The sequence below is a fragment of the Leptonychotes weddellii genome, chromosome 7 (assembly GCF_054177405.1).
Source record: "Leptonychotes weddellii isolate Sample4059 chromosome 7, ASM5417740v2, whole genome shotgun sequence".
NCBI classification, from domain to species: Eukaryota; Metazoa; Chordata; class Mammalia; order Carnivora; family Phocidae; genus Leptonychotes; species Leptonychotes weddellii.
Window position 1 is genome coordinate 87,854,438 of NC_138375.1, and position 25,929 is coordinate 87,880,366.

The window sequence follows — 25,929 nt, forward strand, 5'->3', positions numbered from 1 at the left end:
AACTGAAAAAGAGAGGATGATTCCAAACTCATTTTATGAGGCCAGCATTACCCTAACGAATATCAGATAAGAACACCACAAGAAAAGAAAATTACAGGACAATATCCCTGATAAACATAAATGCAGAAGTCATAAAAACATACTAGGAAACAAAATTTAACAATACATTAAAAGAATCATATACCATGATCAAGTAAAATTTATTCCAGGGATGCAAGGATGGTTCAATCACCACAACTATACCACATTAACAAAATGAATGATAAAAATCATATGATCATCTTAATAGATGCAGAAAAAACATTGCACAAAATTCAACATTCATTTATGATAAAAACTCTCAACAAAGTGAGTATAGAGGGAACATACCCTTTATAATAAAGATGATAATATGACAAGGTGATATATGACAAGCCCACAGCTAACACCATGCTCAATAGTGAAAAGCTGAAAGCTTTTCCTCTAAGTTCAGGAGTAAGACAAGGATGCCACTCTCACCATTTTTATTCAAAACACCATTGGAAATCTTACCAAAGCAAGAAGGCAAGAAAAAGAAATAAAGGTACCCAAACTGAAAAGGAAGAAATAAAACTGTCACTATCTATGGGTGACATGATTTTAAATATAGAAAACCCTGACGACTTCACAGAAAAATATTAGAATAAATGAATTCAGTAAAATTGCAGGATACAAAGTTAATATACAAAAGATCTGTTGTGTTTCTATACACTAACAACAATCTATCACAAAAAGAAATCAAGGAAACAATCCCATTTACAACTGCATCAAAAAGAATAAAATAAGACACTGATGAAAGAAATCAGAGATGACACTAACAGATGGAAAGATATTCTCTGCTCATGGATTAGAAGAATAACGCTAAAATGTCCATACTAGGGGTGCCTGGGTGGCTTGGTTAAGCGTCTGCCTTTAGCTCAGGTCATCATCCCAGGGTCCTGGGATCGAGCCCCACATTGGGCCCCCTGCTCAGTGGGGCATCTGCTTCTCCCTCTCCCTCTGCCCTCTGCCCCTCTCCCTGCTCATGCTCACTCTCTCTCTCTCTCCAATAAAATCTTTTAAAAAAATAAAATGTCCATACTACTCAAAGCCATCTACAGATTCAATGCAATCCCTATCAAAATTCAAATGGCAATTTTCAAAGAAATAAATGATAGGAAAGTCTGTATGGAACCACAAAAGACTCTGAATAACCAAAGAAAACTTAAGAACAAAACTGGAGGCATCACACTCCCTGATTTCAAACTGTATTACAAAGCTACAGTAATCAAAACAGTATGATATTAGCATAAAAGCAGACAGATCAATAGTACACAACAGAGAGCCCAGAAATAAACTCATACATACATGGCCAATTAACCTATGACAAAGGAGGCAAAAATATAAATGGAGAAAGAACAGTCTCTTCAATAAATGGTGTTGGGAAAACTGGACAGCCACATGCAAAAGAATGAAACTGGACCACTATTTTATACCATACACAAAAATTAATTGATTAGAGAACTGAATGTAAGACCTGAAACCATAAAACTCCTAGAAGAAAACATTGGTGGTAAGCTCCTTCACACTGACCTTGGCAATGATGTTTTGAATCTGACCCCAAAAGCAAAGGCAATAAAGCAAAAACAAACAAGTGGGACTACATCAAACTAAAAAGCCTGTGCACAGCAAATGAAATCATCAACAAAATGAAAAGGCAACCTACTGAATGGGAGAAAATATCTGCGATATGTGCATTTGGAATATTACTCAGCCCCCAACCCCCAAATGGAATCTTGGCCATTGCACCATCATTTATGGACCTGGAAGGCATTATGCTACGTGAAATAAATCACAGAAAGACAAATACTGTATGATCTCACTTATATGCAGAATCTAAAAAAAAAAAAAAAATTTCCACCCCCCCCCCCCCAAAACAAAATAAACAATAAAACCCAAGCTCATAGATACAGAGAACAGACTGGTGGTTGCCAGAGGAGGAGGGTACAGAGGGTAGGGGAAGTGGGTGAAGGGAGTCAAAAGGTACAAACTTCCAGTATTAATATAAGTCAGTCATGGGGATGTAATGTACAGCATGGTGACTACAGTTAAAAATACTGTAGTGAATATTTGAAAGTTGCTAAGAGAATAAATCTTAAATACCCTCATCACAAAAAAAAGTTTTGTAACTATGTATGGTGATGGGTGGTAATTAGACTTAGTGTGGTGATCATTTCACAGTGTACACAAATACTGAATCATTATGTTGTACACCTGAAACTATTTTAATATTATGTCAATTATACCTCAATAAATTTTTAATTAAAAAATAACATGACACATGCATATAAGGGTAGCTATACAGGTATTAAATGTTATAGAAATATATTGAGAATATGAAAAAAGTTCAACATATATTCGTATCATAGTTTTAAAAAGATTACAAACCACTTAAATTCTCCTTTTAAAAGTAATAGGAAACCAACTCAAGATAGCTCAGAGAGAAAACAGAGTAAGAGTATTACTGGGATAATGGGATGAAATATGGGTGAGCTGCTGGGCCTCATACAGGAAATGGAAAGCTATTAGGATATTTTTTATGTGTTTCATCCTACTTGTGCACTTTTATCATTTAATGAGCCAAGTCTAAGTCTGCTATGGCTAGATGACAACTTGTACCAGTGTGGTCTTAAGGGGCCCAAAGAGATGAGGCTTGTGAGAGCTAGATAAACACCCCCACAGAACCTATTACAAGAATGCGGAAGGGAAACTTAACTTTTTAATTTTAGGATAAAAGTTGTCTTCCTAGAAAATTAATAGAAACATATAAGCCAAATTTTAATAGCAGTTATTTATTGGTATAAAATTACGAGCAACTTTATCTTCTTTTGCTTATATTTTCTAAAGTTTATGTTGAAGTATGTATTAATTGTAGTTTTAGAAGCTAAACTATCAGGCCATTATGACATAATGCTAAAGGAGGGAAAATAAGATTAAAAAATCCACACTGTTTATATTCCTTAATTCTCTAAAAAAATGTATGCATAGAAAAAGGATGGAAAAATACAATAAAACATTGGCAGTGATATCCCTAGATGACAGAATTATGTATTATTTTTTTCTCATTTATTATTTTCCAATTGTTTTCTAACAGGTATATATGACTTTCAACTAGAAAAAATTAGTTTGAGGAATGTGTATGACCAGTGGACTGAGTTTCTGTGTAGACTTAATATTGTAGGAACTACTATGACCAGATAAAAGACAGTGATTTTTGGCTGAAGAAACAGCTGAAGAATACCATAAACTGCTACCAGTAACAACTACTCACAACTATGATTTGTCTTGAGATAATCTTGAGATACACTGGCCTACAAAATATCGACTGAGTTCTGGAGGAATTCTAGGATTACATGTAAGGGCTATTTTAAATAACTAAAGAATTAAAAAATAAAATTTGCATGCTATGATTCTACAAATTGTAACTTAGTATAAATGTAGAGAAAATAATATTCAGACTAATCTTATACAAGTATATGAAACATTACTAACTTGAAGAGGATTAACTATTTTTTGTCCTATTAGAGAAAAAATGGGTTTTAGTGGCAGGAAGGTTTTAACTACCCCATCAGCCATACAAGCCCAGAAAGATATAAGCTGATGGGGCACCTGGCTGGTGCCTCAGTCCACAGAGCATGCTACTCTTGATCTCTGGTTCCTAAGTTCAAGGCCTACATGGGGTGTAGCCATCACTTAAGTAGATAAAAAAAAAAAAAAATTAAAAATTAAAAAAAAAGATAAGCTGAAAAATAAATCAAGATTTAGATAAACATAAAATTTAACACTCATTACACTGCTACATGGTGGCTCCTATCTCCCTTGCCATTTGAAAATATAAACAGTGCTAAAGAAAACTCTACAGGTTGAAGGCTTTGTCTTACCAAAACCACAAAGTTAAACTGTAAATATGAAACTGACAGGAAGGGTAAGAACACTAGAGAAGGGTCTTTCCCTATTTTCCTAGAATCTTTAAAGATATTTATCTAGCATAGATTAGTGGCAATGTCTGGTTTAGAAAATTTCTATAGATTTCTTTCTAGCTCTCTCTGTACTGCGACAAAGCCCTAAAAGTAAGGTTTTAAAACACCCATCAATACAAAAATGTATGCTGTTTTATAAAATGTACCCAAAAATTCTAGTGGAAATACTTTACTTTCCATAATATTTAACAATTGAGATGTAACTTTTTAGTTTAATAAACAAGTTTTCAAAACAACTCTAATGTTTTACACTATATTATTCTACTCTAAATAAATTTATACTATGGTACTTGAAAATCTATCAAAGTAAGGCATTTTTTTATTTTTAACAATTATTTTTACATTAACCACTTTTATTTCACTTCTAAAGCTCTTAATCACATGGAATCAAAAAATCCCTCTAAACATTTTCTTTAAAGGAAAAATGGAAGGAAATACAGTGAAATGGTGTTTGACGGCCACAGTAATTCTAATGGGGGAAAATGTGCAAAACTGTAACAAACTCTGCATATAAACAGTTTAAACATAGATTTTTACCAGTAAAGACATAAAATTAAATGCTAATGTGTCAGCATTTTCAGAAAAAGACATAGCAATAACCATAAAAGCATTATGCTAGTACAAATAAGTTACAGAAACTAATAAACTCAATTTAACATAAATTCCCCATAAAATGTAAACTATACATTAGCTCAACATGATTTATAGAAGAAGATATATCCAATAAAAATCCAAACTCACTTTTTGGATAACACCCAGAAAATTAAAAATGCTGGTCCTATTTTAATTTAACACATATTTCTCAAAATAAGATTCAACATGAACATTTTAGATTTTTACATCCTCTTTAGATAACCCAGGTGAAAAATCCAACAACAAACAAATAGGTACTTTCATCAGTACATAAAACAGCAACAGGTAGCTAGGTCAGGAAACAGAACACAAGTTCAAGCTAATCAATACAATACTAGTACAGAAGCATCCATTTTAACCCACAAGGAAAAACTTGAGCCACAAAACACGTTTTCCATTTTGAATCTCACTAACTTCTAGATACTATGTGTATTTTGACCTTGAAGTGATCAAAATATGAGTGAAGCTCATGTTCCATCACCTAAAAGGTCTAATTCAACAGAAAAATTGTCATTTTATGTTGCTCAATTTTTAATGAAGCCTTTTATATTATTTTGTTCAGCACATGATAGAATTATACATAGATTCTTTAAAAATCAAATGTGAAATTTCTATATACATAAAGCCCACAGCATAATCTCTACCTCTGAAATGCTAACATCGTGTTTAAAATTAGACAAACTAACATCCAGTAAACAGCATTTTATTTTATGACACTCTGTGTTAATACAATAAATATACAAAACTTCCAAACCACTGAAAACATGCAACATTAGAGGGACAGATGGAGGGCATTTATATAGAACCATGACGCTCATTATGATGGCAGCGCAATATTACTCATTGACAAAATATACAAACATCCCTAGATAAATAATCCAAGTCCCAAATTACAAATCACTGAGCAATGATTTTCCAGTGTTCAAATTTTAGTTTTAAATAAAATAGCCACAATTTAATATTGCAAACTGAAAAAGGACACGAATGCTTACAACAATGAAGACCATTTCATGACTGTGATACTGGGTCATGTTAGTATTAAATATAAAACATTAAAAAATGCCAATCTCTTGCTGGAAAATGTGACCATTTACTCATTATTGTTAGGAGAACAGAGAATGTAAGAATTTAAAATCCCCATACCTTACCAAACTGTTATTGCCATCATTTTAATGCACATTTAGGTTTTTAAAAAACAATTTTCTCTCATAAGCTCGTATGAACCCCAGGAAGGGGATTTTAAAACATTTTCCCCATCCACACACAAAAAGGTACTGTTGGTTTTAATTATTTGCTACTTAACAATGCTACCTTTGGGGATTGCTACAAGACAGACAGAAGCCTTCCTATTCTTGAAGGAAAGTATCTCAGTATTTTTCAAGTCTCTATATTCATTTGTAGTTGAAAGAAAAAAAGAAATGGACTTGAGATATAAATTAATGATGAACATAAGTACTCCTATTATATTTTGTGGTTAGTGTTCTGAATGTTTGTAAAATACACACCTAGTAAAGCACACTGTGATAAAACAGATTTTCAGTAAGATTATAGAATCTGACAAACTAGAACTGGCTTATTTGAGAAAGTAGGGAGATTATCACTGATCAGAAATACTCATAAAAACAGCTTTAAATTCATATTCTGAATCCTATTTTAAGCAGAATAAAGGAAATATCTTCCAAGTATATTACTTCAATAAATCAAATGTAAACACCATCTAGATGGCTCCATGTTACTTAGTATCACACAAAGCTTCCCTCATAAATAGTGAGAACTCATCATCCCACCCCCAACGCTAAATTCATTTATCCCCAGGTTTGGGGAAAAGAATGAATTTATGCCCATTTGATTCTTTTTAAAAAGGATCTGCAGTCTCAAATAATATAATCCAATAGACTATCCTTACTTAAAAGTCAAATTAAAAAAATCACTGATTATTCTGCAATCTTAAATTAGCTGATGACTTCCAAAACACAGTATATAATGACTTTACAAATGTCTTTGAGTCATTTAATCAGTATTAAAAATGATTTAAAGTTTCAAACCAAGTATACTGTAAGAATTAAATCCTAAGCTGCATAGTAACAATTTTAATGTGGTTGTAGTCATAATTAATGCATTTAACTGTATTTGTGTTTTCTTGTTTGGTGCAGGTTAAATGTTTTTCCTATTGCTGAAAAATTTTAATGTATTCAGTCTGTCTCAAAAATTCAAAGACTGAGGTGAATTAGGGATTCAAGTATATGTGAAACAACAGCGTCTTTTTCTTTTTAATCCCACTACAGATGAGAGGCTAAAAGAAAAATCCCTGAAATACTGTATGTTCTTTTTGGACAAGGAGTTAGTCTAACTTTAATACCCTCTTAAAAATCACACACACACTCCCCAAAAAAGAGCTGCCAAACACAATCTCAATTCAGTTAAAATGAGTAGCCACAAGAATATACCAAAGTTTCCATACAGTAATATTCTACTATGATACGAATACTGAAAATTAAAAAAAAAAAAAGTATTATCATTACTACATTCTATTTCATTGATTATCTACCCTTTTTTGGATAATGCACTGCATATTATGTTCTCAAATTGCATCCCAATAAATTTTTATTTAAAAGAAACTATTGCAGAAAACCACGTCTTTGATTCTACCAGCAACTCCCTAATCCTAAAACCATAAGCAGTGCAGAAGCCAAAATACGAATTCTTTTAAGAAATGTGGTGCCCATGCAAGATCAGAGATTGATATCAAAATATCAACTACTCTAAAAAAGAAAAAAAGGAACAAAAAAGTAAAAGGATAAAATTTACATGATCTACTATGAAATGCACACAGGCTCTTCACTGGTGACTAAAACTGCTAAAAAGCAAGCCAATTTTAAAATCCCTAAGTCCCTGATGGCCTATTTCTTTCAATATAAATGGGGAAAACAGAATGAAGTATCACTTTAATGCTCTAATATGTAATCCTTAAGTCTAAGATTCTTGAAAGAAAGACTGCAGCTAGTACTAAATGCATTTTTAATCATAAGTACCATATTAATTTCAGTGTGTCACCACTGAAATAATTTGCTGAACATTAATCCCCCAAAAAATATGGAGAATATTTGTGATATATTTTTCTGCAGGGGGCACCAAAATGTTAAATTGCTAGGTAAATAATAAGACAAGGAAGTTTTTCTGGTTTTAGCCCATGCACAAGTGAACAGGAAATATACATGCCGTGTGTACTGTTTTGAACATAAAAATATTTATAGAATACAGTAACTGGAGAAAAAGTATAGTCAGAAGGTACCAGTGTGTTGTTGGAGGGTTCTCTAAATCTGGTTACCCTTGAAAGCATTCTGAGCCGCACTAGTTGCTGCACTTGAAGCTGCATTTGCAGCTGCAGTCTGGACAGTTTTGTTGGACATCACACCTGTTGCAAATTCTTGCTGGGCTTTCTCAAAACTAGCACCTGTTGTGCGGTATAGTCCATGTACCTGTGGAGGCACAAAAAAGGGGGACAAAGTAAGTGGTCGTCTATACAATCATTTTCAGCAACTCTTCAATTAATCTCAACCTTACCCAGAGATAAAAGGACTAGCCTGCAGCCATGATTCCTAGGGTCAAGAACATCAGCCACCACACTGGCACACAATATTGTATTTAAGTATTCTCCTAACACAGACTTTTCCATTTTATCCCCAATGCGGGAGAGGTACTTATGCTTACGCCGAACTAAAAATAATTTTTAAAACTTCTTAATCAAGTGCAAAAGGCTATGTTTCCCACTGTACCTACTTATTCAAGATACTACAGAGAATGGTTTAAACACAAGAGACATTCAGACTTTAATTTATTAATTTACTATGTAAGACAATTCAAAGAGAATAATACCTTATCTATGTCTATGTTGGCTACATATAAACCACTAACCCTGTTACAATCAAATGATATCATTTAATGTATCAAGCACTACTTATGTTCTTAAAGATACTTCTGCTATCCTCTCTCACTCTGTATACCATTTTACTTTTTGTGTACAGTGGAAGTCCTAAAGGATTTACAAAGAAAAACTTTTGGAAACTGTCCGTCCATACTGATTTATCACTTAAATCTTTGGGATTTATTTGCAAGAGCAAGGTTCAAAAATACTCTTTCTATTAGCATATGTTGCAAGAGGCATAAACTATGAAGTGTAACAATAGTCAGCCAATTTAATATAAATTTGAGAAAAGAATAATAAAACAAATTAGAATATTTATTTATTACATGCCTACAAACTTGGGTGGGTGGGCAGAAGAGACAGAAAGGGAACTTAACACTGCATTTTGATGAAGTCTAAATAAAGCCTGCCTGAAATGCAATCAAAGCAGGTTTGGAACATCGGGGCAGTGCACCCAAGTCAGTCTTTTTCCCAATCCTGGATAGGGACTGATACTCGTGGAGTAAATATGGAATGAGGAAAAAGAGAATGAATCAAAGATTTTCAAGTCAAGCTTAGATACTGTGAAGTTGTTTCAAGAGAGAGAGAAGAGACAAGACAGGTTGCTTTAGAGGGGAAAGGAGATGCTAAGTTCTAAACATTCATACATTCCACAAATGTTTAGATACCTACTCTAGACCTGCTATAGCAGGCAGGTGAAGATTTGGTTTGGGGCTCAAGAGAGGAATGGGCAGGAAACAGGGACCTGAAAAGCAATGGCACATCAGTGGTAGCTGCAACTCTGACATAAATAAAATGGTCCATGGAGGAAAAAAAGAAAGAGAGTCAAGTACCAAAGTCTGTTAAGATACCAATATTTAGGAGGTACCCACAATAACAAGGAATAATTAAAAGAGGAATGGGAAAAGCCAGAGACTTTTTCACAGGTGCCAAGGGAAGAAAGCCACATTAAGGAATAAAGAGCTGCCCAGGGTGGAAGATAAAAATACCCAGACAGCCGTAAGTTCTTTTGACATAGTGGTGAAGGCAAATGCCATATTACAGTGGAACAAAGTGTAAAAGGGTCAAGGAATAAAAGAGAGTGCTGACAAGTACACTTTAGGTAAACCCTAAAATTCTTTTCTTCTAGTACTATGGCACTATCATAATTTAATTCTTTTAATACTTGGAGAGAATGATGAGAAAATGACTTTTTCACATGCTGGTGAACTGAACATTATATTGTATCTCTTTTTTGTTCCCTTCTCTCTCCAGGGATAATCTTTATGCATTATCCAAAGTTATTGTTATGACACACAAAAATGGTTCCAAACAAAATTGCTGATCCTTGCTTATAAACACAAAGGGATCTGAAATATTAATCTTCATAGTTTGTCAAACGTCATTCCATTACATGATCACTTCCTGTTCTGTAATTTTGATCAACATCTTCAAAAGCATTTCTTCATGTTGGGAATTTTCAGAATCATAAGTAATTATTTTTATTCCTTTTTAAAATTTTTTTTAAAGATCTATTGAATTGAGAGTGAGTGAGCGAGTGGGGAGGGGCAGAGGGAGAGAGAGAATCTCAAGCAGACTCCTCCCTGAGCACAGAGCCCAATGCAGGGCTTCATCTCACAACCCTGAGATCGTGACCTGAGCCAAAACCAAGAGTCAGACACTCAACCAGCTGAGCCGCCCAAGTGCCCTATTCCCTTTTTAAAACCAAGTTTTCTGTGGAACATAAAAGACACAGATAAATTACCACTCCTATATTTAAGAAAATGATCTCAAAACAGAGTTCATACGATTAAGCCCAAGAGAATGAAGTATGTTATAGAAATCTGATAAACCTTTACTTACTAGACCCTGTCACAGTGCAATGCCACCACAGTTCACTTGTCTGTCTCTCCTCCTTTCCCCCCAAGTTTAAGGGCATGTAACAAACAAATGTTTGTTCTAACTTGCTTTGTTATTTCCTTTCCCAAATGTGTTTTAAATTGAGTGCCTGAGGTTACATATTCAATGGGTTTCATATTTCATTACTTAAAAAATGTAATGCATAGTCCCAGAGCAGGAAGGCAAAATAAAGGTAGAAGAGCACACATTTCTCAGTAGTCCAAATCCATAGAGACTCAGAGAGCCACCTAGAGGGAAAAGATTACATAAGTATTCAGTACATAATGCTCAAATGCTGTATGAAATCCATTATATCCATGTGAAAAGGGTGATTCTTTTATCAGTGCTCCAACAACATGACAGGCTAATTCTAAGTATCACCATCTCAAAAAGCTCATCATTTCCCTGCTATGTTTCAGAGTGATATCTACTGATAGCTCACATTCCTTATGAAATTAGGGACAAAGCTTTAAGATAAAATATTATAATTTTTAAAAACCGAACAGCTTAAATACTTGCTATTCTCCCAGTTATGAGAACTGCATTAACCTAAATATTTAGTTCTAGGAGCAACACAGAAAGAACACTAGATTTGGTATCTACTGATTCCACTACTTTCTACCTGGCTGGTCACCACACAAAACCTCAAGTTTAGGGGTGCCTCAATCAGCTGAGGGTTGAGCATCTGCCTTTGGAGTCCCAGGATCCAGACCCACTTCGGGCTCCCCGCTCAGTGGGGAGTCTGCTTCTCCCTCTGACCCTCCCCCCCATGCTCTCTCTCACTCTCTCTCAAGTAAATAAATAAAATCTTTAAAACAAAACAAAACAAAACAAAAAAACCCTGAAGTTTACTTCCCATGAAACAAGGTATTTGTTGCCCTGTTCTCTCAAAGTTTTCCTAAGGATCAAATGGGAATTATGTAAATATGTAATATGTAAATATGTAACAAAAATTAAAATTAACTTTTCAGTATCTGCAGAAGAGTCACAACCAAGATACAAGTCCAGAAGGGAATCTTGCTTCCTCAGTGTATACTGTGGTGGTATATGACACAAAAAATTATGTACTATATACTATGGAAAGAACCATGGTACAGTACTTAAACAAAATAATCCAAACATTTATTTCCATTAAAGCTTAGTACTTGAGTTCAAGAAGTGATGCTTTTATAAATATAAGATGCCTGTTATGCCAAAATTATTTTAACTTTTTTAAAACCTGGGAAAAAATGAAGAAATGAATTTTTGAAATTTTAATTCTTATTTTGAGTTTTTAAAAAACTTACCAATCTCTTAGTCTAATGTTTTCCACACTTGATCTTAGCCAAAAGGACAAGAAGCAACAGTCTAATGTTTTCCATTAAACATTTCCTATAAACCATCTGTGAACCTCCCATAGATTGGGGTCAGATACTCCTTCTGTAACCTCCTGAATTAATACTCTAGTTTCACACTATTGAAATCCCACTCATCCTTCGAGGCCTACCTCATACACTGCTGTCCTCTTTCTGCCTGACCTAGCTGTGGCTCTCCCTATTGTGAGCACCTCCAATACACTGTATATCTTTGAGGGATGTACAGAGTGCTTTTTCTTTTGTAGGGTTTGTAGGTATACATGTCTTATATCCCACATGCTTTTGGTTTCTTGAGGGGAAGGGCTAATTTTCACTCATTGTTATATCCCCTGTAATACAGAGTAACTTGCTGGGGCATCTAGCTGGCTCAATCACAGACCATGCAACTCTTGATCTTGGGGTCATGAGTTCAAGCTCCACACTGGGTATAGAGCTTGCTTTAAAAAAACAAAAAACAAAACAACAACAAAAAAAACCACGACATAATGATTTGCAGTAAAAGCCACTATATAATTAATTACTTGTTTATCTGTTAGGGATTAAATAAATGGCCCAAAATTACCCTGTTTACAAAGTTACCAAAGAAGTACAATACTGCTCTAGCAGATTGTATCTGTGTTACAAAGTAAATTGCTTAGTTTGCAATTACCTCACAGGCTGTTTTAAAAGTGAACATACTAGGGAACTTTAACCCCCCACTTACATCAATAGATAGATCATTCAGGCAGAAAATCAATCAAGGAAGGAGTGGCTGTGAAGGACACATTAGGCTAGATGGGCTTAATACACACACACAGAACACCTCATCAAAAACAGCAGAACATACATTCTCTTCAAGTACACATGAACATTCTCCAGGATTACATATTAAGCCATGAAACAAATCTCAATAAATTTAAGAAGACTGGAATCATATCAAGTATCTTTTCTGACCACAATGGTATTAAACTAGAAATCAATTAAAAAAACTGGACAAAAACATATATACCTGCAGGCTAAACAACGTATTACCAAACAACCAATGGGTCAACAAAGGAATCAAAAGGAAATTAAAAAAAAAAAAACATTCAGACAAATGAAAATGGAAACCCAGCAGTTCAAAATCTTTGAGACAAAGTAAAAAAAGACCTTAGAAAAAAGTTTAAAGCAATACAGGCCCACTGCAAGGAAACCAGAAAAATCTCAAACCATCTAACCTTATACCTAAAGGCACTAAAAACCAACCAAACAATGCCCAAAGTTAGTAGAAGCAAGGAAATAATAAAGATCAGACTGGAAATAGACAAAATAGAGACAAAAACAGAAAAAAAAAATCAATGAAACTAAGAACTGATTCTTTGAAAAGGTAAACAGAATTGATAGATAAATCTTTATCAGACACATCAAGCAAAAAAGAGAGAGGACTCAAATAAATAAAATCAGAAATAAAAGAGGACAAATTACATCCAACACTACAAAAATACAAAGGATTAAGAGACTACTATGAAAAATTATATGCCAACAAATTGGACAACCTAGACGAAATGGATAAATTCCTAAAAACCTACAAATCTTCCAAGACTAAATCAGGAAGAAATAGAAAATCTGAATAGACTGATTACTAGTAATGAAAATGAATCAATAATAAAAAATCTCCAAACAAACAAAAGCTGAGGACCGGGTGGCTTCACAGATGAGTTCTACCAAACATTTAAAGAAGAGCTAATACCTATTCTTCTCAAACTAGTCCAAAAAATTGAGGAGAAGGAATGCTTCCAAATTCATTCTATAAGGAACATTACTCATTTGGTATCCAAAACCAAAGACACTACAAAAAAAAGAAAATTACAGGCCAATATTCCTGATGAATATATATGCAAAAATCCTCAAAAAAAAAAAAAAATGAGCAAACCAAATTCAACAATAAAGGATCATTCACCATGATCAAGTGAGATTTATTCCCGAGATGAAAGATGGCTCAGTATCTTCAAATCAATCAACATAATACACCAGATTAACAAAGAGAATGATAAAAATCATATGATCACCTCAACAGATGCAGAAAAATCATTTCACAAAATTCAACATCATTCATTTTAAAAACTCTCAACAAAGTGGGTAAAGAGAGAGCCATATATGACAAACCTGCAGTTAACATCATACACAGTGGTGAAGAAGTGAAAGCTTTTCCTCTAAGATGAGGAAGAAGACAAGGATGTCCATTCCTGCCTTTTTTATTCAACACAGTACTGGAAGTCCCTGCCACAAAAATCAGGCAAGAAAAAGGAAAAAAAAGGCATCCACTCTGTTACTATTCGCAAATAACATGGTGATATATATAGAAAATCCTAAAGACTCCACCAAAAAAACTGTTAGATTAAATGACTGCAGTGAAGTTGCAAGACAGAAAATTAATATAGAGAAATCTAGATACTAATAATAAACTAGCAGAAAGAGAATTAAGAAAGTAATCCCATTTACTATTACATCAAAAAAGAAAAAAATATCTAGGAATAAACTTAACCAAAGAGGTAAAAGACCCATATAATGAAAACTATAAAACACTGATGAAATGAACTGATGTTGATACAAACAAATGGAAAGATGTATCATGCTCATGGACTCAAAGAATACTGTTAAAATGTCCAAACTATCCAAAGCTATTTACATATTCAATGCAATCCCTATCAGAATACCAACAGTATTTTTCACAGAACTAGAATAATCCTAACATTTATACAGAACCACAAAAGACCCCAAATAGCCAAAGCAATCTTGAGAAAGAAGAACAAAGCCAGAAGTATCACAATTCCAGATTCAAGCTCTACTGTGAAGCTAGGGTAATCAAAATAGTACAGTACTGGCGCAAAAAGAGACACACAGAATAATGGAACATCATACAGAGCCCAGAAATAAACTCATTCTTATATGGTTACTTAATCTGTGACAAAGGAGGCAGGAAGTGACAAAGGAGTGGGGAAAAGACAGTCTTTTCAGTAAATGGTGTTGGGAAAACTGACAGCTACATGCAACAGAATGAAACTGGACCACTTTCACCATATATAAAAATAAATTCAAAATGGATTAAACACATAAGGTAAGACCTGAAGCCATAAAACTCCTAAAGGAAAACACAGGTAGTAAACTCTTGGACATTAATCCTAGCAATATTTTTTTGGATACGTCTCCTTAGACAAGTGCAACAAAAACAAAAATAAACAAATGGGACTACATCAAACTAAAAAGCTTTTTCCCAGTGAAGGAAACCATCAACAAAATGAAAAGGCAGTATCTACTGAATGGGAGAATATATGTGCAAATAATACAAATGATAAGAGACTAATATCCAAAATATATAAAGAATCAATACAACTCAAAAAAAAAACAAAAAAACAATCCAATTAAAAAATGGGCAGAAGAACCTGAATAGACATTTTCCCAAAGACAACATACAAATAGCCAACAGCTATGTGAAAAGATGCTCAATATCACTAATCATCAAATGCAAATCAAAACCACAATGAGATACTACCTCACACCAGTCACAATGGCTATCCTCAAAAAGACAAGAAATAACAAGTGTTGGCAAAAATGTGGGGAAAAGGGAACCTTCCTGCACTGTTGGTGGGCATGTAAATTGGTATAGCAACTATGGAAAAGAGTATGGAGAATTCCTCAAAACACTAAAAATAGAAGTACCATATGATACAGTCATTCCACTTCTGGTTATTTACCCAAGGAAAACAAAACACTAATTGGAAAAGATGTATGAATGCCTATGGTTGTTGTAGTATTATTTACAATACCCAAGATATAGAAGAAACCTAAGTATCTTACACTGATAAATGAATGGATAAAGAAGATATGGGTGTGTGTGTGTGTGTGTGTGTGTGTATACACACACAATGCAGTATTACTCAGCCAAAAGAAGAATGAGATCTTGTCACTTTCAACAACATGGGTGGACCTAGAAGGTATTACGCTAAGTGAAATAAGTCAGAGAAAGACAAATATTATATGATTTCACCTACATGCAGAATCTAAAAAACAAATGGACAAACAACAACAACAAAAAAAACAGAAAGAGATTCATAAATACAGAGTACAAAATGATGGTTGCTGGGGGTGGGGTGGGGAGGAGTATTGGAACGGGTGGTACAGAAGTGAAGGGATGGGAAAAATAGGTGAAGGGGATTAACAGGTACAAACTTCCAGTTACAAAATAAAGAAATCATAGGGATGTAAAGTACAGCATAGGAAATATAGTTAATAATTTTGTGTAACCTTTTATGGTGACAGATGGAAACTACTTATCATGGAAAGTATTTCATCATGTTTACCTTTTTTTTTTTAAGAGAGAGAGAACATGCACATGCACGTGAGCGGGGGAAGGGCAGAGGGCGAGGGAGAGAATCTTAAGTAGGCATCACACCCAGCTCAGAGCCCAATGTGGGGCTCAATCTCATAACCCTGAGATCCTGACCTAAGCTGAAGTCAAGAGTCTGACACTTAACTGCCTGAGCCACCCAAGAGCCCCCATAATGTTTATAAATGTTGAATCACTATGTTGTACACCTGAAACTAATATAATACTGTATGTCAACTGTAATTCAGTTGATAGAAAAATAAAAAGTATTTAGAACAGAAAAAATTTTAATAACATAGTTAAAAATATTATTATGCTTATTTACTATTAACTCCTTATTTATATTTGTTTCATTTCATTGACTATAAGTCTCAATGTTGAGTGCTCTGTCTTCTTTAGGATTTAAATTTATATTAATATATACATATGATTTTATACAGATGATATAAAGTATGAATACCCATCTATGTAATGAGTAAATTTAGAAGACAGCATAATCTATTTGTGAAAACCCTGAATTTTTATGTAATCATTTGTACCATACTGAAGTGATCTCTGTTTTGGAAAAAAAGTTTTAAAAATTAAAAGTGATCATACGATACTTCACACCTACTAGGATGGCTATTATCAGAAAAAATGGAATATTGCAAATACTGGCAAGGACGTGGAGAAACTGGAAACCTATACAACGCTGACAGGAATGTGAAACAGTACAGCCACTGCAGAAAACATTTTGGTAGTTGCTCAAAACACTGACTGCTGAATTACCACTTGACCACCAAGTAACTGCTCTTAAGTATATACCCAAAAGAATGCAAAGCAAAGAGATTAACACAGGTTCCTGTACACCAATATTCAGAGTAGCACTATTTATAATAGCCAAAAGGTGGAAACAACCCAAGTGCCCATCCACAGGTTAATAAAAGCAATACAGTACATATGTGCCATGGAATATTATTCAGCTATAAAAAAGAATGAAATTCTGATACATACAACATGGATGAGCCCTGAAAACTTTATGCTAAGTGAAATAATCCATACACAAAAGTAAAATATCCTACAATTCCACTTATATGAAATATCTAGAATAGTCAAATTCATTGGGGCAGAAAGTAGATGAGAGCTTACCAAGGGCTGGGTGTAGGGAGAGCTATTGCTGTATGGCTGCAGAGCGCTGCTTGGCATGATAAAAAATCTCGGAAATAATGGTTACAGTTACATAACATTGTGAATGTAATTAATGCCACTGAATTATACACTTACAAATGATTAAAATGGCAAATTTTGTATTATATATATTTCGTCACAATTTGAAAAAATAATGTAATATCAAAAACCATGAATTGTACATTTTAAATTGGTAAATTTAAATGGTCGCTCAACATGATTTGTTAAAAATAAACATATAAAGATTATTTAGATAAAATATATGTATAGCATTACAAATATTAGCAGAGCCAACAAATTTGAACATGCCTAAGTAAAGATGATTTTCAATAATTTAGACATACCAATCTTGATTTGGGATCTATTAAGTACTTACAGAAAAGAATAACAAAATAAAAATAGGGGGCAATCAGAAAAAAGTGAACATACTAAGGATACCACTTGAGGACAGGATATAAACAACTTGCTCAGAGTGCCAATTTTTCTAGGGATTCAAAAGTATTACTGTACCTGTGTGTACCTTGGATGAAGATAACAAGCATGTGGCCCAGCATTTTAATAGGCAATGTGAATCATCTGAAATTGATTCGCAATCAGGAAAAATAATAGTGTTGGATGATTCAGAGAAAGAGAGAGAGACAAAAGAAGTATACCTATTTGTGACTATAAAAAAAAGTATAGTAAAATTATCAGCATTCTGTCCTAGATCCAAAGAAAGAAAGAAAGAAAGAGGGAGTGAACAATAGCAGTGCTTTCAAAGAAAATGAAAGCATCACTTTTAATCTAAGAAGACTATTATTTACATGTAAGGATGTGTTTACAAAGCATTTACTATAAAACACCAATTTAATGAATCAATGAGACTTGTCATTATTCTGGATCATATACCCAAATTCTAAAGTCTCACACAGAAGTATTTTCAGAATGGATATACTGACATTTAAAAAATTTTTCAAGCATTTAGGGAAACTTGGGTTTTTTTTTTTGGAAGTGAAATAAGTTTTTTCTTTCTTTTTTTAAAGATTTTATTTATTTGAGAGAGAGCGTGACTAAGAGAGAGAGAGTGCGGGCAGGGGCAGAGGGAGAAGCAGACTCCCTGCTGGGCAGGGACCCTGGGATTATGACCCAAACCGAAGGCAGACGCTTAATGGACTGAACCACCCAGGCGCCCCTGAAATAAATTTTTTCTAAAATTCTTTTGAAATGCTTAAAAAATCAGTTAGTAATTACTTTATTAAAGTGAACACACATGTCTATGAGCAGTTTCTTAAATTTCATCGGAAAAATCATTCAAAAGTCCCCAAAGGAATACAAATTATGTATCATCTATTTCTCTCTTCCATACTAAGTTATTCTGGCTCTTACACCAACGAAAAGAAGGAAATTTTTGAATTCCCCTGGTATGACCCACTGACAATACCTCCTCCTTAGTCCAAAACTATAACTTAAAATTCTATTTATTTACTATCGAAAGAAGACCTTTTTAAAAAAAAATACCTTTTAGAAACAATCTAATCTGATTATGCAAGGCCGAATCAGAATGCCAAAAGAATTCTCAAAATTGTATTCATTATAAATGAAATAAATATATACCACCAAGCATGTTTAGCTGGGGCTGGAGACACAGAATAGTCTAACAAAATGAAACAATTCTAGAGTCAAATAGTGTGCATTGGGAACTTTTGGAGGGCATTAACTGTTTATGAAGAGCCTGACCCCTAGTGGTTAGCAACTATGGCTACATACACACAGAGGAAACAGCCAGTATGCTTTCAGCTGTTTGTTGGGCGTTTTTACTGGATCTCAATTTCTATCAAAAGTAAGAGAAATAGGAGCACCTGGGTGGCTCAGTCAGTTAAGCGTCTACCTTTGGCTCAGGTCACGATCTCAGGGTCCTGGGATGGAGCCCCACTTCGGGCTCCCTGGTCAGCAAGGAACCTGCTTCTCCCTCTGCCTCTGCCGTTCACCCTGCTTGTACTCTCTCTCTCGCTCAAATAAATAAAATCCTTAAAAGAAAGAGAGAGAGAGAGAGAGAAATCCTTGCCACTACAAGTATGAAATCTGAGCTCAAATTGTATTTTAGCTTATATTATCCCCATTTGTTGTACTTCATAAAATCATACAGAAAATCATCTCATCTAAATTCCTATTCCCCTAGAATATGAGATTCAGAGAAGTTCAGGGACTGGTATTGCACTGACTGACAGTGAACACGTATAAAAGGAGTTAACTGGTAAGTTCAACTATGAGGTAAAAAAAGGTCAACCAAAAGAAAGTGTGCTGCACAACTCCCATATTAATCCATTTAGTTGGGAAGCAGTCACAGTTCTTTCGAATGCCTGGCCTACAACCAGCACGGCTCTAAAACTTTTCCTTTAATGGGCTGGATCTTAAAGAATTGTGTCCCTGGGGGAAAAGCTGCAGGTCAAAGACTTCAGAGTGCTGCACACAGCAGTCAGTTCCACAGCAGCTGTAGAATAAACACTTTCTCCACACTCTGACCGGATTAATAATCTGTGCCACATACGCACCATCACCACTGGTTAAAATCCCCCACATTCTTTCCTCAGCAGATCTGCAGTATGTTCTACCCTCATCTCACTACCATACCCACTTTCTAGGCTTCATTTACATCAAGAAGTTGTCACTTCCCAAGTCTAGAAATCCAGCCTAAAGCTCTTTCCTTTGCTCCCAACTTATACATCCAAAAGCCTACTGTGTGTTTATACTTTGGTGCTCCAGCATTATTTTATACTCTCTGGATTCAAAGTTGAAAACAATCTGATGCCCATATATCTTCTCTCTCTCTCTCTCTCCATATATATATATATATGGAGATACATATATATATTACATATATATATATGTACGTATGTATGTATGTATGTATGTAGGCTCCATGCCCTGTGAGCTCATACATAGTGCCGTACTTGACACATAACACATGCTCATAAATGGTTAACAAATGAATGGAATCTGCAACATACCACAAAATCCTCCACTGTACTCTAAACTTATTACATTTCTAGTTTTATAAAGCACCCCCAATGATACATATAGAATAATTAAAGAAATGTCCAAAGAGATGTTGTCATGGTCAGGTTTCTTTGGCTAGGCTATAGTCTTCGGTTACCAATCAAACACTAATCTAGGTGTTGCTGTGAAGGTATTTTGTGCACGTGATTATTAATCAGTTGACTTTAAGAAAATGAGTGGTTCTGAGTTATGTGGGTAGGCCTGATCCAGTTAGTTGAAAGGCTTTAAGAACAGAACTGACATTTCTCTGAGGAAGAAGAAATCCCACCTATGACTGGAACTTCAGCTTCTGCTTGAGATTTTCTGACCCTCCCTGACTGCCTGCCTGATGGATTTTAGACTAACCTAGCAAGCCCCCACAACCACATAAGCCAATTCCTTTCAATAAATCTCTTCATTCTGTTTCTCTGACACAACACTGATTGACACAGGCATCTACTAAATAAAAGTAGACACTAAACCAGACCCTGTATATAAACTGATAAAGGGGTCAAGAAGACCAGAAAAAAATAGTTAATTTTAATTGAGAAAGCCCTGTGCTGTGCAAATTATGTTCCCTGTTTCACTTAACCCTCACCCTAACACTCTGGAAGTAGTTATTATTCCCATTCCTTCCTTCATTCAACAAGTACTTTGAGTGCCTATCACATGCCAATCACTGCCAGTCACTGTTCCAGATGTAAGAAATATAACCTCAAAGAAAACAGACTAGGTCTCTGCTCTCATGGAACTTAGAGTACAGGTGATGACACTGAACCTCAGTGGTTAGAGAAGCCTGCCTCAGCTCACAAAGCTCTAAGTCAAGGCACCAGAATTTCAACCTGAGTGTATGGTTCCAAAGCTCTCGCTCTTCTAATTCATTCCAATGCTAAAAGACATGTTCACCCAGACGAATTTTAACAAGCTGGGTACCCAGAATGTAAGGTATATAAAGTGGCTTGTGCCCAGATGCTGCAGTGAGTAATACCTACAGTAAGTTCCCCAAGAAAAGAGAGGATGACCTAATCCTGGAGACATGAGTAATGAGAGATTCTGTGAAAGAGGCATGAAGATCTTGAAAGAACACTCATAGGTCTTCAACTGGCATAGAAGATGAAGCAACCCAGGAGTCAAGAGGCCTAGCATGAACAAAAACTGGGACAAAGGAACATATGTGATATATATGAAGAAACTTAGAAATACAGTTTGACTAGAGGAGAAAGTCTGGATCTAGGAGCAGTAAAAGGTCACTACTAGCCCTACTTCCCATCACCACCAAAATCCCATTCCCAACTCAGTCCACTTCAAAAATCTTCAGAGTGCTGAGTTTGGGGTTTTTTTAGATTAACATTTAACTACACACAAAACAGACTGGAGGAAGTTGGGAGTGTGAGTGACTTGCAAAAAAATTCTGGGCTAGATGAGGCTGGGAATGGAGAGGAAGAAAAAGATGAAAAAGATGCTAAGAAAGTATCTAGGAAAGTGACTTAAAAAGTAATGAAAACACTGACAAAAGCAGTCAAAGTGCTGAAATAAATTTAAATGGAATCATGAGAAAATACTTAGCATCACCAAATTTATAGTAGGTAATTAATAAATGTTCCTCTTTTAAAAATAGCTCCCGAGATAAAATTTGCATAATCAACAATTTACCCTCTTAAAAGTGTAGAATTCAATGGGGTTTAGTACTTATTTATAGTGTTGTGAATATATCATCTATAATCTAATTTTCATCACCACAAAAAGAAATTTCATGACCATAAGCAATCCTTCTCTGCCCTATTCCCAGTCAAAAACAACCAACAATCTATTTTCTATCTCTAGAGATTTGCCTGTTTTGGACACTTCATATAAATGAAATCATAGAATATGTGGTCTTAATAAATGTTTCTTAACTATGAATCTGAACTTCTGGAAGAAGAGCTAGTTCTGAGAAGGAATTGATGAGTCACTGACGCATTACTGTAAGATGATGATACCGACCAACTGGAGACCTAAACACTCACCCGATCAAGCAAGTACATTTTTATGCAAAGCATTATGTCTTCCAACTCCAAGATTCTAGGGCGACAGAGAAGAGAAGGAACTCAAAAAATGGGAGAGATTGAAATCTCCAAGGAAAAAGACTATATAGCACAAAGAGCAGAGAACTGATTTCATTTAAGAAGACCTGTACTTAGGAGCTGGACAAAGAAATGAAGAAGAAAGAACAGCCTCAAAGGCAGAAGAATCAGAACACAATTACAAAGACTGAGGAAGAGGGGCCACCTGCAGTGTAGAAGACTGCAGAGTTCAAGGAAAAAGGTAACTGCAAAAAGGCTACAGAATTTAGTAACTTTGGGAAGCTGAGTTTCGATAGTACATGTGTGTAGTTTAGAAAAGAAGTAATAGCTTTTAAGAGAAAAAATGAGTAGCGAAATATGGGCAGAAAGAACACAGCCTAGTCTTCAGAGTTTTGAGAATAAAAGGCAAATGCACAAGAAAAATATTTCAGGAGTACAAAGTGTTCTTAAATACAAAGTACAGTTATTTCTAAGTATTCCTTGTACATATTCTCAAGTTACCAGACAGGAAAAAAATAAAGAAAAAACTGTTCAAAGGAATTATCTTCTTTAAAGTGAGACCCATCAAAAAGTCTTTATCATCTTAAAACACAGGGGTTATTCCCAGGGTTTCTATATCATGTAGAACCTACATGTTTGAACACATGTAGAATATCAAAAATATGTATCTGAGACACAGTAAAACTTTCAATAAACAAATAAAACCACTGATTTCCCTCTCACCCTATGTAATGATTTTTTTAAGGCTAAGAAAACAGCCATGGGAATTTTATACGAGAAGTATAGGTAAGATAATTGGGCAGTCACTAAAAACAAATTCATGTTATAACCCAGTCCAAACCTCTCACCAGCTTACTTTATATTCCTAATTTCATGTCTTTCAATTTTAAATACAAATAAAATGCACATTCCACACAAATTTACTTCTATGTATTAATCAGGCTAATATGCTTTATATTCAAAAAAAGAAATTAGAAGGTTTTTTTTAATTCCAAAATTTTTTAAATGAGGTTGACTCTTCATCAAAAAAACCTTGAGCTAACAGGATTTTAAGATACTTCCTTTTTACAGGAAGTTAAAAATGTGATGAAGTTTTCTTTATGCTTAACATAATTGTAAAAGGTAATCATAAGAGAGCACAGATGCTCAAGATGAACAACAAAACAGCTTGAGGGTACAATGAATTAAGAGTAAAATGGTAACATGGGAACTGAACAAGATTAAGTATAAAAATTTACAGATGTACAAATCACTTACCTTTTTAAACATAACTAGTGAGATGACCGCTGATGCTGTGAAAAGTGCTGCTATGATTATCATCATAATTCCAACAGGAATACTTTGGTTGAGGCCAGTAAGGGATGAAATCCAACCACTAAGAAGTAATTTTAAAAAAAAGTATTAGACAAGTAAGTGAATGCATGCTTTTTAAAAAAAAAATAACATAGTAACCAATACATATTCAGCACTTATAAGCCAGGCAATATTCAAGATCTTCATATTAACTCAATTTTCACAATTCCATAAAATAGATGCTGTTTTAAATCTCTATTTTGCAGATAAGCATCAGTCAGAGATACTCACTAACTTGCTCAAAGTCACACAGCTAATAAATGGTATAGTCTGAATTCAAATCCAACACTAAGTACCAGAGCCTTAAGTGTGTACCACAAGATTTTACTTTTTTTTTTCAGCACATGAGCTCATTATTACTTTCAGTTCTTTTTAAATTCTGCTTAATTATGGAAGAAAATATTTGCAAACTGTATATCCAACCAACAATTAGCACCGAGAATATATGAAGAACTTTCAAAGCTCAACGGTTAGAAAAAAATTCCATTAGAAAATGGGCAAAAGGGGGAGGAGCAAGATGGTGGAGGAGTAGGAGACCTAAATTTCGTCTGGTCCCAGGAATTCAGCTAGATAGGGATCAAGCCACTCTGAACACCTACAGACTCAATAGGACATAGAAGAAAATAAGAGCAGCAACTCTCTGAACAGAAAAGCAACCACTTTCTGGAAGGTAGGACGTGCGGAGAAGTGAATCCAAGGCGATATTCGGAAAGATAGAAGGCAGGGGAGGGGGCCTCCGTCAGCCGCTTCTGGCTAGTGATAGAGCAGCAGAGCACAAAACCAGAACTTGTAGAAGTCTGCTCAGCGGAGGGACGTCGCTCCAGTGGCTAACCAGGGGGTGGAACCCTCGCTGGGACAGTGTGGTCCTGGGACCCTCGGGGTAACAGAAAGACTGGAGGTGCCTGAGTGCGGCAGAGCTCCCGGGTATTGGAGCAGGGAAGCCGGCTGCAGAGACGGAGCCGAGGAGTGGGGCTCTCAGCTTAGGGTTGCCATAAACCGTGATCCACGGCACAGTTGGGCCACTGCTCCTCCAGCAGGGACCCAACAAGCGGCAGATCCAGGGAGACTCCCCTGCCTCCCCCGGGAGGAGCGGCTCAGGAGCACACCACAGGGATCTGCTGGGTTTGGAGACTCCACACGGGGCCGGGTGCCAGAGATAGAAACGCTCAGTCACAGGCCAGGAGAGCACAGAGTGCGGCCAGAGACCGGGGAGACAGAAGTGACTGACTGCTTTTCTCTGGGGGCACACTGAGGAGTGGGACCCCCAGTTCTCAGCTCCTCCAGAGCGGAGATTGGGAGGCTGCCATCTTCACTCTCATCCTCCAAAGCTATAGGGAAAGCTTGCAGGGAACAAAAGCTCCCGTGAGCAAACCCGAGCAGATTACTCAGGCCGGACCGGCAAGGGCGGGGCAATTCTGCCTCCGGCAAAGACATTTGGGAACCACAGCAACAGGCTCCTCCCCCAAAAGATCAGCAAGAACAGCCAGCCAAGACCAAGTTTACTGATCAATGACAACCTCAGAACGCCAGCACTAGGGGAATACTGCACATAGAATTCATGGCTTTTTTCCCCTGATTCTTCAGTCTTTCAAAGTTAAATTTTTTAATTTTTCTTTTTCTATTTTTTTTTTGAATTTTTCTTTTTCCCTTTTTCAACCAGGATCTTATCAATCCCCTTTTTAAAAATCTTTTTTAATTTTCATTTTTAGAGGCATATTCTATCCCTTCATTGTAGCTAACCCTATTTTTGGTGTGTGTGTATATATATATATATATATATATAAGTTGTACTCGCTTTAAAATTTTGGGATACAGTTTCTTCTAACAGACCAAAATATATCCTAAATCTCTAGTGTATGGCTTTTTTCTAGTCTCCTATCTAATCACATTCTGCCCCCTCCTTTTTTTAAATTTCTCTTCTTTCTTTTTTCAACCAACTTATCAATTCCTTTTATAAAATCTTTTATAATTTTCATCTTTACAATCATATTCTATCCCTTCATCGTATTTACCCTTATTTTTGTACATATATAAGTTTTTCTTTCTTTAAAATTTTGGGAGGCACTTTCTTCTAACAGACCAAAATACACCCAAAATCTAGTGTATGGCACTGATCTATTCACCAGCCTGATCATATTTGATCATATTCTTTCTTCTT

The 25,929-nt window shown here is 35.3% G+C and overlaps 1 protein-coding gene across 1 annotated transcript in view; it reads right to left on the reverse strand.

The window, feature by feature from the left end:
* Positions 1-5,357: 5,357 nt before the first annotated feature.
* Positions 5,358-25,929, reverse strand: part of SCAMP1 (secretory carrier membrane protein 1) — a 114,888-nt gene continuing 94,316 nt past the window's right edge. The window contains exons 8-9 of the mRNA XM_006738033.3: positions 23,676-23,793; positions 5,358-8,149 (exon numbers count right to left, since the gene is read on the reverse strand). Coding sequence (XP_006738096.1) covers positions 7,985-8,149; positions 23,676-23,793 — 283 coding nt within the window. The 3' untranslated portion in view covers positions 5,358-7,984. The remainder of the gene's footprint in view (positions 8,150-23,675; positions 23,794-25,929) is intronic.